Source organism: Lygodium microphyllum, chromosome 5, assembly GCF_053477565.2.
Source record: "Lygodium microphyllum isolate KBCC chromosome 5, Lygodium_microphyllum_v1.1.10, whole genome shotgun sequence".
Classification (NCBI taxonomy): domain Eukaryota; kingdom Viridiplantae; phylum Streptophyta; class Polypodiopsida; order Schizaeales; family Lygodiaceae; genus Lygodium; species Lygodium microphyllum.
In genome coordinates, this window is record NC_141139.1 from 48,660,764 (window position 1) to 48,675,942 (window position 15,179).

Sequence of the window (15,179 nt, forward strand, 5' to 3'; positions counted from 1 at the left end):
ATTAATACAGATCTAAGAGTCAATAACTGCTTAGAGATACTTGAAAGACAAATTGGTCTAGCCAATTTAATTATTGGCTAGTGAAATTAACTTTTTGAGCAATAGAATAATTATTAATTTTTAAAATTAATATTTTAAAAATTAATTTAATAAGCTAGATAATGCTGGAAAATGGGATTAGAAGGCTGCCGCTTAGCAAAAACTTGCCCATGCAAGTGGGCAAAACGTTTTTAGGTGCTGGTGGAAGTCTATTTCAGCCATTGTGAGAAACGAGGCTGTTAGAGAGCAAGGACAGGCTGTTGATGTGATTTGCAACCACCAGAGATCAGTCCTACGGCATATGACAACAGTTTGGAGCCCTTCAAAGTAAGTGACAACAGCTCAAGGTCCTTCTAGTGTAGGTGACAGCATATAGGAAAAAGCAACAGCCTTTCTGGTGGTCTTAAGCTATAGATGACAGCTTCCATGACTGTTTGAGCAAGGCAACAGCAATTTTTCAGTGTTCTCACAATGAAACTCTGAAATTTCTCTCTCTACAGCATTCTCTCTCATTCCCCAACCATTTTTCAAGTTATGTCAACATTTTTCAATTTTGAGCCATTATAGAAAGAGATTTTGGTCAATCTCTACTATAAACCCAAATTTACAGCAGAAAGTAAGGTTTGATAGCCACTTCGGGATGTGTGCTCAAAATTAAGGGCTTAGGGCTTGATCTCAGCAACTGAAATTTGAGGAATTTCACGGGGATTCAAGAGGCCAACCAACCAATGTCAGATTTGGGGTTGAATTTGTCTTTCAAGAAGCAAGGTAAAGGCCAATCCCTGAGCAAACCAAAGGGCAAATTGGTTTGGAGGCTTGTTGGTTAATTTTGACAGCAACAGGCACTTGGATTAGTGGAGGACATTAGAGTATCTCAGTTCTACTCCTTCCATTTGCAATACAAGATAAAGAAATACCGCAAAGGGCATCAATTTTGGGACCAATAGGGTGTCCAATGTTTGAGATTAAAGTAGTAAAGTGTGCATTTTCAGTTTATGTGATTTTTATGCTTGTTGTAATTAGTACTTAATCAGATTATTTACCACCATATCCAAGGAGGAAGCCATGATTTCATGGTTCCATCGCCGGGATACCATCAATTCCCTCGAATTGATGGGTCTAAGACACCTAATTGAAAGCCAGAAGCTTTGCTCTAGTGCTGAAATTGTATTCAGCTGAGCATTACAACAAGAAGCTTTGCTCTAGTGCTGAAATTATATTCAATTGAGCATTACAGCAAGAATTTCTTCAAATAGTGAGATGGGATCAAGCAAGGATGATGCCTCTCAATCTTGAAGTTCACAAAGTGTTGAAAAAAATGCAATGCTTGATCTTCGACGAGGCATGAAGCATGGACAGCAAGCTAAGAATGAGGGAATTGGATAAGATGTGGGTCCTTCTAGGTCTCTTGAAGCTAATGATCAACAAGAGGAAGAGGAATGTAATGACTAGTGCAAAGATCACTTGAGGACAGCAATTGAATTGTTTATGGAATTGACAAATGATCCTCAATTTATGCACTTTTTGAACCCTTAAAGAAGGGCAGCAAAGACAATAAGAGGAAAACATCTTCGAGAGCTTCGATACAACAACATGCACCGAAGAAAGAGCCAATGCAACAGCATGATGTTTCAAATGTGGGTAGAGAGCATAAGCAAATAATGGCTCAGTGTACCTAGGAATGGCTAGTAATATGCATAACCCCATGTATAGCACTATTGGCATGATGCTAGGGCATAAAGTGACAAGTTTAGCAATGCATATATGCAAACCACTCTATTTGGGACTCATGGTATTAATGTTGGTAATGCAAATGCATCACACAGTGTTGTTCACGAGGAAAAATGTAGTTGGTAATCCATGCAATATATAGGAAAATGTATTTTGGTATGGTTGGTAATATGCAAATTCCCATATAGAATCACATTGCAATGGTCCAAAGTATTCAAATAAGAATGTTTCCTAATGCATTTGGTGCTCCTAGCATGTCAAGTACAGATAAGGAGCTGGTCAACTGGATGCAATGTTGCATATTAGTTAAGTTGGAATTGCACAGTGTGGAAGTAGAAAGCATCGCAATGCTTAAGGGAAAGAAAGGCCTACAACCTAGTGGAGGTTTCGAGGGAAGTAAAATAAGAGGTAAAGTTTTCATGTACTTCTTGGTGAAGCTTCAGCATTGTTTCACCAATAGATGCAAAGTGGATGGAAGAGGATGACTTGGCAGACCATCCTCGCTTGTTGCGACTTTACCTAGATGCCTTTCAATTAGAGCCAACTTCAGTTCGGGCTCAATCAACTTCAACAGAGCACGATCCGGAGGGGGGGGGTAGCACTTCCACTGCCAATTGTGGACAGCTCTCATATATAGTGGATTCTTGGATGTATTAAGCATGCATCCAAGGTACTATGCTAACAGTATGTCTACTATGGGGTCACTACTTAGTACACTAGTCACTGTGAGATGTATGCAGATGAGTATGCGTTTCACCTGCACACTGGAACTATACTTTTGCATCAACTTATGAGGAGTTTGGCATGAACTTTGCCTCACTTTTGAGACAAAAATTCTGATCAATTTCAGCTCAATTTTTTATCAATTTGAGAACCACTTATGGTCACTTTTGGGATCTATTTTGTATCAATCTTTGCATTGATTGTTGGTCAATTTTTGCAATGAGTTTGTGATCAGTTTGGGGTCACATTTGCAGCGGTTTGTGATCAGTTCTTAGATCAAAAAGTGATCAAATTATGCTTAGTTTTCAATGATTTATGGCCAGTTCTATAGACAGTAGTATGTTAGTGAATGCCATTGATAAATTCAGCCATGGCTTATGCTGAGAATATGCTTTACTATAGTTCTGAAGTCAAAACAATTAAGAAATAGTTTTGGACTGTATCTCAGTATTATTTTATATTTATGCTGCCTCAAAATTTTCAAAAAGGTTTGGGGCATGTGGCATAGTTGGACAATAGTGGTTAATATTGTGACTATGATGCCTCATGGAACTTTCAATGCAGTATGCTTTTCTTTTGACACAATGCAATGCAATTCAAACGAGGACAGGATTTCAAGGGAGAAGGTCTATCACAGGAACGCAAAATTTTGAGATCCTCTAATCTTGCCAATAACATTTGATTAACATATTAATTAAATGTGCAAGGTTGTCAGCACATGTGATACATATGGCAATTATTTTATGGTACTAGGCCAAGGACCCTGAGGATGCAGTAGGTGCCAAAGCAATTTTTATAATAATTATTAAATTAATTTTTAAAATTAATATTTTAAAAATTATTTTAACAAGTTGGATAATCCTAAAAGCGGGATTAAAAGGTTGTCACTTGGCAAAACTTGCCTACACAAGTGAAAAAAACGTTTTTAGGGGCTAGTGGTAGTCTATTCCAACCATTGTGAGAAAGGAGGGTGTTAAAGAGCAAAGAGAGATTGTTAATGTGATTTGCAACCACCAGAGAACAGCCCTATAACATGTAACAGTAGTTTTTTTGGTGGTCCTAAGCTATAGGTGACAACTTCCATGGCTGTTTGAGCAAGGCAACAACAGTTTTTCAATGTTTCTCACAACGAAACTCTGAAATTTCTCTCTCTACAGCATTCTCTCTCATTTCCCAGCCAATTCTGAAGTTATCTCAGCATTTTCCAACCGTTTGAGCCATCAAAGAAAGAGATTTCAGTCAATCTCTATTGTAAACCCTAATTTACAAGTAAAAATTGGGGTTTGACAACCACCTGGGGATGTGTGCTCAAAATTAAGAGCCTAGGGCTTGATTTCCAACAGCTTAAAGGAATTTCAAGGAAATTCAAGAGGTTGGTCAACCAATATAAGATTTAGGGCTAAATTTTGTCTTTCAAGGAGCAAGATAAAAGCCAATCCCCAAGCAAACCAAGGGGCAAATTGGTTTGGAGGCTTACCGATCAATTTTGATACCGAGGCACTTGGGTTAGTGAAGGAGATCAAACAATCTCAATTCTACTCCTTCCATTTGCAACATAAGATAAAGAAAACCATAAGGGGTGCCAATTTTGGGGCAAATGGGATGTCCAATGTCCAAAATTAAAGTGGTAAAGTGTGTATTTTCAGTTTATATGAATTTTATGCTTGTTATAGTTAGTACTTAATCACATTATTTACCACCCTATCCAAGGAGAAGGAAGCCATGGTTTCACCTTTGAACATTTCCATATTGCCCCCCAAGCCTTAATTACATTAAGCTACTTAAAATTACTCCTATTCACATGCAGTGCCACTGTCAAGCACTAATTTTAGGGATTTAATATCAAATCTTAATTCCACAATTTTCTTCAAGAATTTTGGAACTTTTGCCAAAAAATCAAAATCTCACCAAAATTTTGGGGATTGCAATTCAAGCTCAGATTTTGCTCAATTCTGTGCAAAAATTTGAGGCTTCTCACATTCAAGCTCAAATTTTACCAAGTAAATTGTATGCCAAGATAGTAGTGCAAGTGGCCAAGAACTATCACATCAAACACCGATTTGCCATTTTTATGAATAGAGTATATCTCTGATTACATAGCTGCCATCCAATGTTCATTCTATAAAGCATCATGTAAAGAGACAAGATCCTCATTGCATGTAGTAGGTACGAGTGCCTATGCAACCAAGTTACCTTGTGCATAGCAAGTGGCTGGTCTAGTTCTACCAGGAAGTGGAAGGATCATTTGCTGTCTTGTAATGCATCTAACAGCCACCTAGGGACTGCTTTAGCTTCCTTAATAGTAGTCCCTCTCATTGGCCACTTCATAATCAACAATGCCTTGATCAATATGTTGAAAACCAGGCTGCTGTTTAGTATGTGTTTGCTACTGATTTTGTTGCTGTAAACCTTGAATAGGTTGCTAAAATTGACCAAAATCACGTGCACTTTGCTGAAATAAAGGCAATACAAACAATCAAACATGTCCATATCCTTGTCCATAGTCAAATAGTCAAACGTGCATTCCATGAAGGCCTGACTAGCATGCTTAGCAAATGCATCTCTACTAACAAAAATCTTGTTGGTGAAGGGTTGGCACAAGGAGTACCCTTTACTTTTTGCACTACAAGCAATGAACATCTAGGATATGCTTACAGACTATATGATTTACTAGACTTGGTGATTTACATGGATATGCTTACAGACTATATGATGTGCCAATATGTAGCCTTTCTAGGATGTAAGTAGTAATAGTTGGTCTCACTTACAGTGTACCTATGAGACCACATAAAGGCATTAAACTTATGATATCATTCTCTGGAGCTTGTTTCGAATCATGTAAGCTCTTATGCAACTTACACACCGATTGATCCTTGCCTTCCATAACAAATCCCTTTGACTATTGTATCTAAATATCCTCATGCAAAAAGCAATCTTCACATCCACCTAAGGGAACTCCATATTCTCTTTAGCAAGCAAAGCAAGGATTGTACGAAGAGTGGTCATCTTGACCATTGCTGAGAAGATCTCATCAAAGTCAATCCCCTTCTCTTTCTTAAATCCTTTGGCCACCAAAATTGCCTTGTACTTAGGTAAATGTATTAGATGGAGATACCTTGTAGATCCACTTTACATAGCAATGCATATTTTAGGCTAAGGCAAAGGAACTAACTCTCATGTAGCATACTTTTTCAAAGAATCTATCCTTGAGACTATATAGCCTTCTACCACTTATGATTTTCATCCCTAGTCATAGAATCAATATAACAAAGAAGTCTTGCCATAATCTATGACCATGGTATAGTCTAGAGATGGAGTGTAAACCTCGCTCAATACGGGCCTCTGGCTATCCGACCTATCTATCCTATAAGACATGAGGTTGTTCACTATCCTCTCACCTCAACATTAGCAAGCTGTCCATAGCGAGCATCATGTGGAATAGGTCATACAATCTGCTCATGTGCTGGCTGCCCATTCTCTTAAAATACCACTTTTTGTAGATTTTAACTATTTTGATAGGTTTCTTATTCATCATATCCTCATTAAGTATTACATCCTAGCTACATTTTATCCTTCGAGATTTAGGATCCCATGAGGAATAGCTAATTTCATCTGTCTTTCCATAGCCAAGAAAAATGCATTTCTTGTTAGATATGTTCAATGCTACGCCCTCGTAAAGTGCCACCAATGATCCATGGGACTCTAAGTTGTAAGGATCCCATTGTGAGGAGAAGCCATGTGTAATCCTAGAACATTGGTTGAGTCTTGACTTGTATGTCACATGAGGTCTATGTAATTGGACGGTAGAAGTCCCTCAAAAGAGGGGCTAAAAATCAATTTACAGGTCTATTATCCTGAAAAATAAGTGATAGAAGGGAGAAATTGAGAGATTTGATGTGTGTGTGTGTGTGAGAGAGAGAAAGAGAGAGAGAGAGCATACTTGTCTGCGGTGACTTTTTATGCTCTTTTCATTATTTAACCTTATGTGAAAGAGAGTCTTTGCACAATGGTCTAGAGCCATCTTGTTTGAGAAGAAAGAAGAAGAGAAGAAAAAGCAAATGAAGTCCACATCTTGTGGACTCCATTCTCTTGAGGACCTGTACAAAGAACTTCTGGAGATACCCCATTAAGAACGTGAGAAGAGTCCTCGTAAAACTTGATTTTCAAACCAATAGCACAAATCTTGCTCAGTGAAAGAAGATGATACCCTAAACCGACACATAGAGTACCTCTGATGTGTAGGCACCACCTTGCCCATCTAGAATTAGCTACATATCACCTCTTCCTTTGATCAAGATTGAAGAGTTGTCACCTATAAGAATTTGTCCATGCATCAGATGCATATGGGCAATACCATCTAAAGAAGGTGTCATGTGGCAAGAAGCGTCACTATCTACTATCCACTTACAAGATTGTGAGGCCAACATCATTGCATCAATGGGCCATCGGAGGAACATCCTCAATCACCTCCAAATGGAGAAAGGGGGCCAATAAAGGACCAACCACTGCTCCTAAGTATTTTGTAGTCTTCTCCTTCTTGGTGTCCTTCTTGCCCTTGTTTGGGAGATCCTTCTTCCAATGATTTGCCTTGCTACCGATGCAAAGTAGATACCTTGGCTTTTATCTTACTTGGACTTCTCATCCTTGTTGGAAAGATTGACAGGGTAAAGCCTTTGACTTGGGAGCGTTCTAACCTTTGGGTTGTTTCTCTTGGTACAAGACCATCAAAACCAATTCCTCCTACTTAAGGGTCTCAGTCCGCCTTGAAGCAATCAAGGTGGAATAGAATGCATTGAATTGGGGTGCTAACTATGCAAGAAGAGTTATTACCATGTCCTTCGAGGTAATTACCTTCCATGTGCTCTAGATGTACATTTGCAATTGTTGAAGCTTATTGACATGATGGATGACTATTCTACTGCTACTTATATTCAACAATCTGCCAGCCCACACTCCCTTGTTGTTTTTGGTGTTGAGAGAGACCAGCTCGAGTAGATACTTCGACAGCCCATTCGCATATCTGCCCTCTTCATTTCAGATTCACTGACTGCAGATTTCTGTGTTCTACCGCCTCTTTTCTCTCTCCCTTTTCTCTCATGCTCATTCTCTTTCAGTCTTGTCCATACACTTCCACATTCGCTGCACTCTAGCATGGTATCAGAGCAAGGTGGAAGGGCTGATTTTGATTGTGGGCAGACCTGAACATGACATTTCTTCGGACTGTCGATCAAGGAGAAAAGGCTGTGTTTACAGCCTTTTGGAGAAGATTTTGAGTTTTCATTACGTCAAGCGGTTGAAACTCATTGGGGACTAGCAAAGGAAGCCCTAGCAGGCACCGTGTGTGGAGTCAAAGGGGGGCTGCCCTTGTTTTTGTGTAGATAATTCACATGACAATGTCTTCCAAGATCAACGTGGAGTTTCACGCTATTATGGACCATAGGGTCCTTGTGTTACCGGCTCTTCTTTCAAATCAAAAGCTTGATGGGAAGAATTACTATATCTAGTGAGTAATGATGCTTGCCATCCTAGAGTCATATGATTCGGTGGAGCTTGTGATGGAGGCTATAGACCATCCTATAGCCTGTGATGCCTCCAAGCTTTCTACAGATGATAAAGCTAAGTTGCTAAAGGTACAAGCTCATTGGGATAAACTCAATGCCAGCATCCGCTCTTTTCTCTCTCTCTTGCACTCCAACGGAAGTGTCTCTAGAGGTTTAGATGTGGACTTTGAGTCCCAATGACGAGCTAAATCTGGCCGACTAGCTGCCAAAATTGGCCAACTAGCCAAACTAGTTGAATGCACGTAAAATAATGCCAAAAAATTAGCGATCTGATTTGTTGTGTCACGCGGCATTGCTGCCTGCCTGTGAATTATTTGCTGACCTGCCCGGGAAAAGGTGCTTACTTGTGGTGACTGCTAAAGATGCGCAAAAATTGATAGACAATGCGTAATTGTGCCCGAGAGAAGTAACTGTACAACTGTAGCATGACAATGCTAGTCCAAGGGATGACTACATCTCTAACACTAGCGGCCCTTCTAACCAACCTTTTCCACAAGGGCCCATGTGAAGGCTTCCTTTTGAATTTGTCAGCTAATACTATAATATCAATCAAGCTAGAGATCCCACGCTTCTTATGACTATTGGAGGTCATGGTTGGCCATGTGCTAGAATGAGAGACAATAGGGTTTGCTGGTAGAACATAGTGTACGGAAAACACTAAGAGAAGAAGAAACTCAGAGAAAACATAGAAGAAGAAGAAGAAGAAGAAGAAGAAGAAGAAGAACTATGAATCATTGAATCATGCTAAGTGAATTAGGCTGATAGAGTGAAGCCGAGAAGCTCTCAAGATCATTGCACTGTCTTGCTTGGTTAGGCAAGAACATCTGTAGGGAATCTGCTTTGTTAAGGGAGTGAAAAACGAAATGATATATTAACGTCTACAAAAGGCCAAAATGACCTATGAGACCATGAGTTACAATCATGTGTATGATGCTACAACTGTCTGGGCAAAATATGTAGCACAAAGCAATGTCCTTTTGACCGAAAAGGTTAAGCATGGTAATTGATCATTTTATTTGAAATCAATAGAAACTAAGGCAACGTTGGATTTTGGGCAATGACAGATTCGAACCACGTAAATGAGCCACTTTATTGAGTGGGCTGATTGCCTTCATTATTTGAGCTAATTGAATAGAGGTTTTTATTTTGTTCAACGGTAGTTAGGATGTAAGGATAGATGGAGTGAAACACAATCCTCTAAGGACAATTGTTGAGGGAGCGAAACACAGTCCTTTGGTGCCGTTGGAGTTGAAGAAGAGGATCACTGGCTAATGACACATACTCTGGAGGAAATTGACTCGAGATGGAGCAAGAACTGCAAAATGCAGCCTCCTCTGATAGCAGCTACTTGCTAGAGCCAAAAACGATGTCGGGAAGACATATGGACAATAAAACACAGCCAAATGTTTGATGGCTAATGAGGGTGAAGATCGTTAGATAGGGAATGGGCCACTAGATTGCCAAACTCAGCTAGATGATGTCACTAGGAGTATGCCTGTGGCCTCATGGAAAGATGATCCAAATGCAAGGCAGATAGTGATGCTAGGTATGGAGGGTTCTCACTTGATGAGGAGAAGCTTCGTGGACTAAAAACACAGCCCTAATGAAGACTCAAAATGATGATCATGAAGGTTTCCAAGTGGAGATGGAAGATGGAAGTGTCCATGAATTGTAGTGTCCTTGTGGGGTGTGAACGACAGTGGAGAGGATGAAAGAATGTGGAAGAGAGTGACAGCATGTCGGAAGGAATGAATGCAGGATGAATAATGGGTGAAGTCAGAGCTGTATTTATAGGCACAGACTGTCTTGAGTGGCGCCCATTAAATCTCTCAGGTGTTGCCCCGCCTCTCTCGGGAGCTACCTAGAAAGGAAGAACCTGTAGAACTTCAGTGTCAATGGTAAAAAGAGGGTGAGGAAATAGATGAGAAAATGGGTGATGTGGCATAGAGATTTTAACCACCCCAAGAAGGCGAAGGGTTGTTGCCAAGGTGTGTGAAGAGTTGTGGGATGAGAGAGGATCCTCTCTAAAGTTGAAGGAATGGGATCCCCCTCTAAAGAAGAAAGATGAGCCCCCCTATGAATTCCCCGCTGAATTCCCCTTTGAGGGAGAGAGAGGGAATCAAGAAACTCATGGATCATGACCTTCGAAACATCTAAAGATGAAGAAAATGCCATAGGCGATGTGGAAGAAGGTATCTAGGGCTCGAATAGAACAGAGGCTAGGTAGCTCCTAGAGGTGGCCTCTTGAACCTAAGTAGTAGAGGGAGTGGAGGGAGGGGTATCACACAGAATCTCCTCGATGCCCACATTGGAGTTGGTGTTGGTGGAGCAAGACAAGGAGGGTGACGAAATAGTCCTATGGAGCCGGGGGTAGACAATAGTCGTTGTGTCTCAGTGGAGCAGATTGCGGAGCTGAAGGAGTCAAACAGCTATTGTCTCTTGGAGGAGTAGACCATGATTCCTCAACCTTCAGCCATCCTATTGCTACCCATGACTGCATCATCTCTCCACAACCTCATTAAGAGATAGGTGTTGTAGTGCGCTACATTGGCAATCCTTTGCTATTGGACCTGCCCGGCCATCCATGACAGTCCCTGCCACTCCACAACACCTCACACTACTGCATTTGGGCTGTCACTTATGATGTTCCTGTCAAACATAGGAGAGCAGTCTGTATGGTCACCTTCTTCCTCACTAGACAGCTGTTTTTTTGCCCTAGAGTCCATCATTGCTATTGCTATGCGAATGCCCCATATGCTCACATTTATAATAGTTACTTATTTTTTAAACTTAACAAATTTGAGAAAATAGAAAGAAAGAATACTTGAAGCAATTTGAGGGTTGAAGACCCAATACAGCGCGCCCCCTGCACCCACCCCCCCCACGTCTTGGACAAAACCACAAAACGAATTTATTTCTTCTCAACCTAAGTCCTCATGAAAAGAGTGAACATTTTCACATGCATGAACTCACTTTGCAATCAAAATAACCGATTTCTTTACAAGATGAGAGTAGAAAGAGAAAAAATTTACCTGTCTCCATTGATTGGCGGCACATTGATATAGTTTCCTTTGGGTCTTGAGCTCAAAAAGGACGTGCTGTAATAAATTTTGTAAGACAATAGTGAGAGAAGAGGGAAATTTCAAGAATTTGATGATGGTGTAAAGAAATGCTCATCGATAGAATACAAACACAACCGTACAACAAACACAGATTGATTATGAAACATAGCTAGGGTTAGGGTTAATGCAAAGACAATAAGCAGCCAATATGAAATTTGAATAATGAATGAATAGATACATTCCTCAATGCAGCAAACGCAATATGCAAGGTAAAAACTCCCATGTCTCTAGGACTGGGGCAGAGAGTACGAGAAGAAGAGTATTTCCTACTCTAATGGATCACGGGACTTGCTAGTAGCTCCCTATACTTCTTTAGCTTGAGTTCTACCTTTTCCACCACCCATTGTAATCTTTGTTTGGTGTTAGGAAGATACCCCATAGGGAATACAAGATATTCAAAATCTTGGCCATGCTTCATCATCTTGAACATGTATTATATGATCCATAACTTTTCATTGTTAAGGGCAAGTTGTAGCACTTCTGTCTTCTAATGCTAATGATTGAGCTTGAAACATGTGGGACGTCTCATAGATATATAGCAATTGGTCAAAATTTTCTTTTGTTATCACCCTTGAACATTTGTGCAAAAAGGAGGACCCATAAGGGAAAGGTAGTCCATTGAGGGCTTCTTATTGCATCCTAAGATGAATCATTCTTAGTAATGTGTGTCAATGACGATAGAGAAAAGAAGTGAGGCTGATGGGCTATCGTGTCTCATTGATATCCTTAATTGGAAGCTATAAGTACTACCATTAATACATACATCAACAATCACATTAGTGAATAAGCCCTCCAGCAACCTACAAAAAGAAGCTTTGAAGCCCATAGCCTTTAGGGCGGTTAACACAAAGTTCCATGTCACTCGATAATAAACCTTTTCCATATCCATGTTGATAAGCAATAAATCACCAATGTTTCAAGGGGGTAAGTCCACAAAGGGAACTAGGTTAAGGATGACTTCATATATATGCTTGCTATGTACAAAGTCATATTGGTCCTTGTGTAAAATCCTCGGCAGTAGGAATTCGATTAAGAATAAGGTTTCTTGGATGATAAAGATCAAGGATGGAACGGACATGTGCTCGGTGCCCTATTTTATAGAAGTTTTTGAGCCATCTGTCTTAGCAAAGTTCTAGAATCTCATCTTTTTGAGTTAATTTTCTATATTTGTGTTCTGGGGCTACATGGGAGCTGAAGAAATTACCCAAGTGTTATGAGATTGATTTAGGCTAAATTTTTGGTAGCTTAACACCTCCAAGTATTGGTGCAAGAGAGCAGCAAGCATTTGCTGGCATTGTTTGGATGTGCAAATAGGATACCTTGCAACTCAATCTGTTTGGGCGTTTCATCCTTTGTGACTCTTCCAAAGAGGAGTAGCAGTCAAGTGTTTGAGTGGCCAAGAAACCAGCCTCAAATGCACCACGTGAATGTAGGGTGTCGTCCAACCAATACTTCAGGTCAATGATCTTGATACACATAGTCTACTTTGAGCTGTTACCCAAATAAAGTTTTCTCCTATCATCAAGGACTTACAGTTTGGTGCAGATACACTTGTCTAATCTGCACTTGGTTTTCAATTTGAGTGCATCAAAATAGTTTGATAAACAAATTTATTGTATGGCATCATATTGTTGGCTGGCTGATTATGTCATATTAAAGATAATGTTCCAAATTACTTGTTTCCTGATATTGCACCGTATTTGTGTGCTGTTTAATCCAGTGTGCTTCTTGGTATTTGATAAACAGGTCATTTACGAGGATCTTCCATCAAATTTGTGTGCATTTCGTGATAGAGTTGAGAGCCTTGCAAGGAGCTTAGAATCAGGCATGAATCCAGAAGAAAATGGCCTTAAAGGTGAGGTTAAGGACACAGCAAGTCTGGAGGGAAGCCTAATTGCTCTAGAATGTTTAGTTGATACATCATCAGGGGAAAACAAATCAGATTCGATTATTGATGAGGAAACTCATGAGCTTCTCAAGAAGAAAAGGAGAGGCAGACAGGCACCTATAAGAGAAGAGTTTGGAGGACCAGAACTTGTGTTAAAGAGTTCAGTGGGTTTCCATGGGAAGGAACGAGTTGTGCCAACAAGAAGATTTCCAATCATTGGGAAGAACTACTCTGAGCTCTCAAAGAAGAAAAGGAGGAGCAGACATCCACCCATAAAAGGATTAATGGATAACTTTGGAGTGTTGGAATGTGAGATCAAGAACTTTATAGCTTCCAATGGGAAGGAAGGATTCATGCCAACAAGAAGTTTTTTGCGGGAATGTGGGCGTATTGATCTTGAAAAGGCTATAACAGATATGGGTGGATTTCAAACTGTTGCTGCGAGGATGAAACTTTCACTAGTATATAAATCACGGAAGCCTGATGGGTACTGGGACAAATTTCAGAATTTACGACATGAGGTGCCTGCTTTTATTTTGATTGAAACTCATCATTATCATTTTGCAATTTGTTGTATGTTGAATAGACTCTCACAGAAGTGAAGTTTTCTGGAAAGCCTTCATGTGATTTATTGCATTTCAAAGGCATCCTTGTTTTGATTATTAAGTATGCATCGTAGATGAAGTTTTAAGTTAACACTAGTTGTGTCTGATTGGCAATTCATACACAGTATTTTTACGTGTCTGTGGAAACTAATAATTGTTTGGGTAGTTTGGGAAGTTGTGCATATGAGATTCGGATTTGTGTAAGTTAACCTTATGATAGGATACTTCTTCAAATTTTGGTTATAAGAAAGATCTCTGTCAATGTTCTTTCAGGTAATTTCTTTCCAGAAGAAGATTGGAATTGATATGACATTTATGCCAAGTAGAGGGTTGATGGAAAAAGCAGGTAATTCCTTGTCTTCACTGTTAACCATGGGATGAAGGACATTGGGATACTCGTGGTTTGCTTTGAGGATTGCTGATGTGAGGCCAAGTCAAATAAAGTTGGTGACTTGTTTACAAAAATTGTAGTTTGAAACGACAACATAACACTTCAGAACATAGAAACAGGGAACGCCCGTTCCGGCGCATAGGAACGGATTAACGCATTCCGGGAGGTACGAGCCCAGGAAACACTGGCGAAACGTTCCAGCCCGTTCCCTGGCCCGTTCCAGCCCATTCCCTGGCCCGTTCCATCCCGTTCCCTGGCCGTTCCCTGTTTGGAACGGCCGTTCCAGCCATGTAATTTTTTAATTTTAAAAAAAAGGTCTCCTGTCTCGACATTTGGCCTATTGCCCGCTCCCCCTAGTGGCCCGCCTGTCGCCTGTCACCTGCCGCCACACGCTCGCCTGTCGCCTGCGGCTTGTCGCTCCACGCGCCCCCGCCTGTCGCCTGCGGCCTGTCGCTCCACGCACCCCCGCCTGTCTCCTGTCGCCTGCGGCCTGCCGCTACGCCCGCCTGTCGCCTGCCGTTCCACGCGCCCGCCTGCTCCTACCCCTCCTGCTCCCGCTCCCGCTCCCGCTCCTGCACCTGCCCCGCCTGCTCCTGCTCCTCCGCCTGCTCCTGCTTCACTCACCTGCAGGCTGCTCGGCGTGCCACACCTACCTCGCCAAGGCCGTGGGCGTGCCTACTTCTGCCCATCTGACTCTCCCACCTGCCTCTGAGTCTCCCGCCTATGTCGCGTGCGGCACACGGTACACTTTGGTTGAAATTTTTGCAATTTCATTGAACTTTGACACATGGATGTTGAAATGTTGGCTGCAAATTTCTGTAATTACTAATTTCATTGAAGTTTACAGTTTACTGATTATTTGTCACTTCTATATAGATGGCAGCATTGACATCTATGGGATCTTCATCATCCTCAGCAGGTACTTCGTCAACAACTGGACAAAGTCGAAGCACTACTTGGTCATGGTGGGATGAGGTAGATGCAGGGGTGCCATTGAGAGGTGGAGGGGCTCGCCCTTGGAAATGCAAACTTTGCCCTTATGCTCGCACTAGTGGGGCTGATAAAGTGAGAGCCCATCTTCTACATGAGGAGGGGAAAGAGGTGCGTTTTTGCACCAAT

At 41.0% G+C, this 15,179-nt stretch overlaps 2 protein-coding genes across 7 annotated transcripts in view; one reads left to right on the forward strand and one right to left on the reverse strand.

The window, feature by feature from the left end:
- LOC148035796 (uncharacterized) overlaps positions 1-15,179 on the reverse strand; it is a 167,564-nt gene that overhangs the window by 91,961 nt on the left and 60,424 nt on the right. For all 6 annotated transcript variants that reach the window (XM_087677805.1, XM_087677808.1, XM_087677810.1 and 3 more), the window contains exon 4: positions 11,087-11,152. In XM_087677805.1, coding sequence (XP_087533931.1) covers positions 11,087-11,152 — 66 coding nt within the window. The remainder of the gene's footprint in view (positions 1-11,086; positions 11,153-15,179) is intronic.
- On the forward strand, positions 12,927-14,050 carry LOC148035797 (uncharacterized). Its single transcript, XM_087678794.1, has 2 exons — positions 12,927-13,585; positions 13,943-14,050. Exons 1-2 carry the CDS (start codon positions 13,004-13,006, stop codon positions 14,048-14,050), a joined length of 690 nt encoding a protein of 229 aa, XP_087534920.1. The 5' UTR covers positions 12,927-13,003.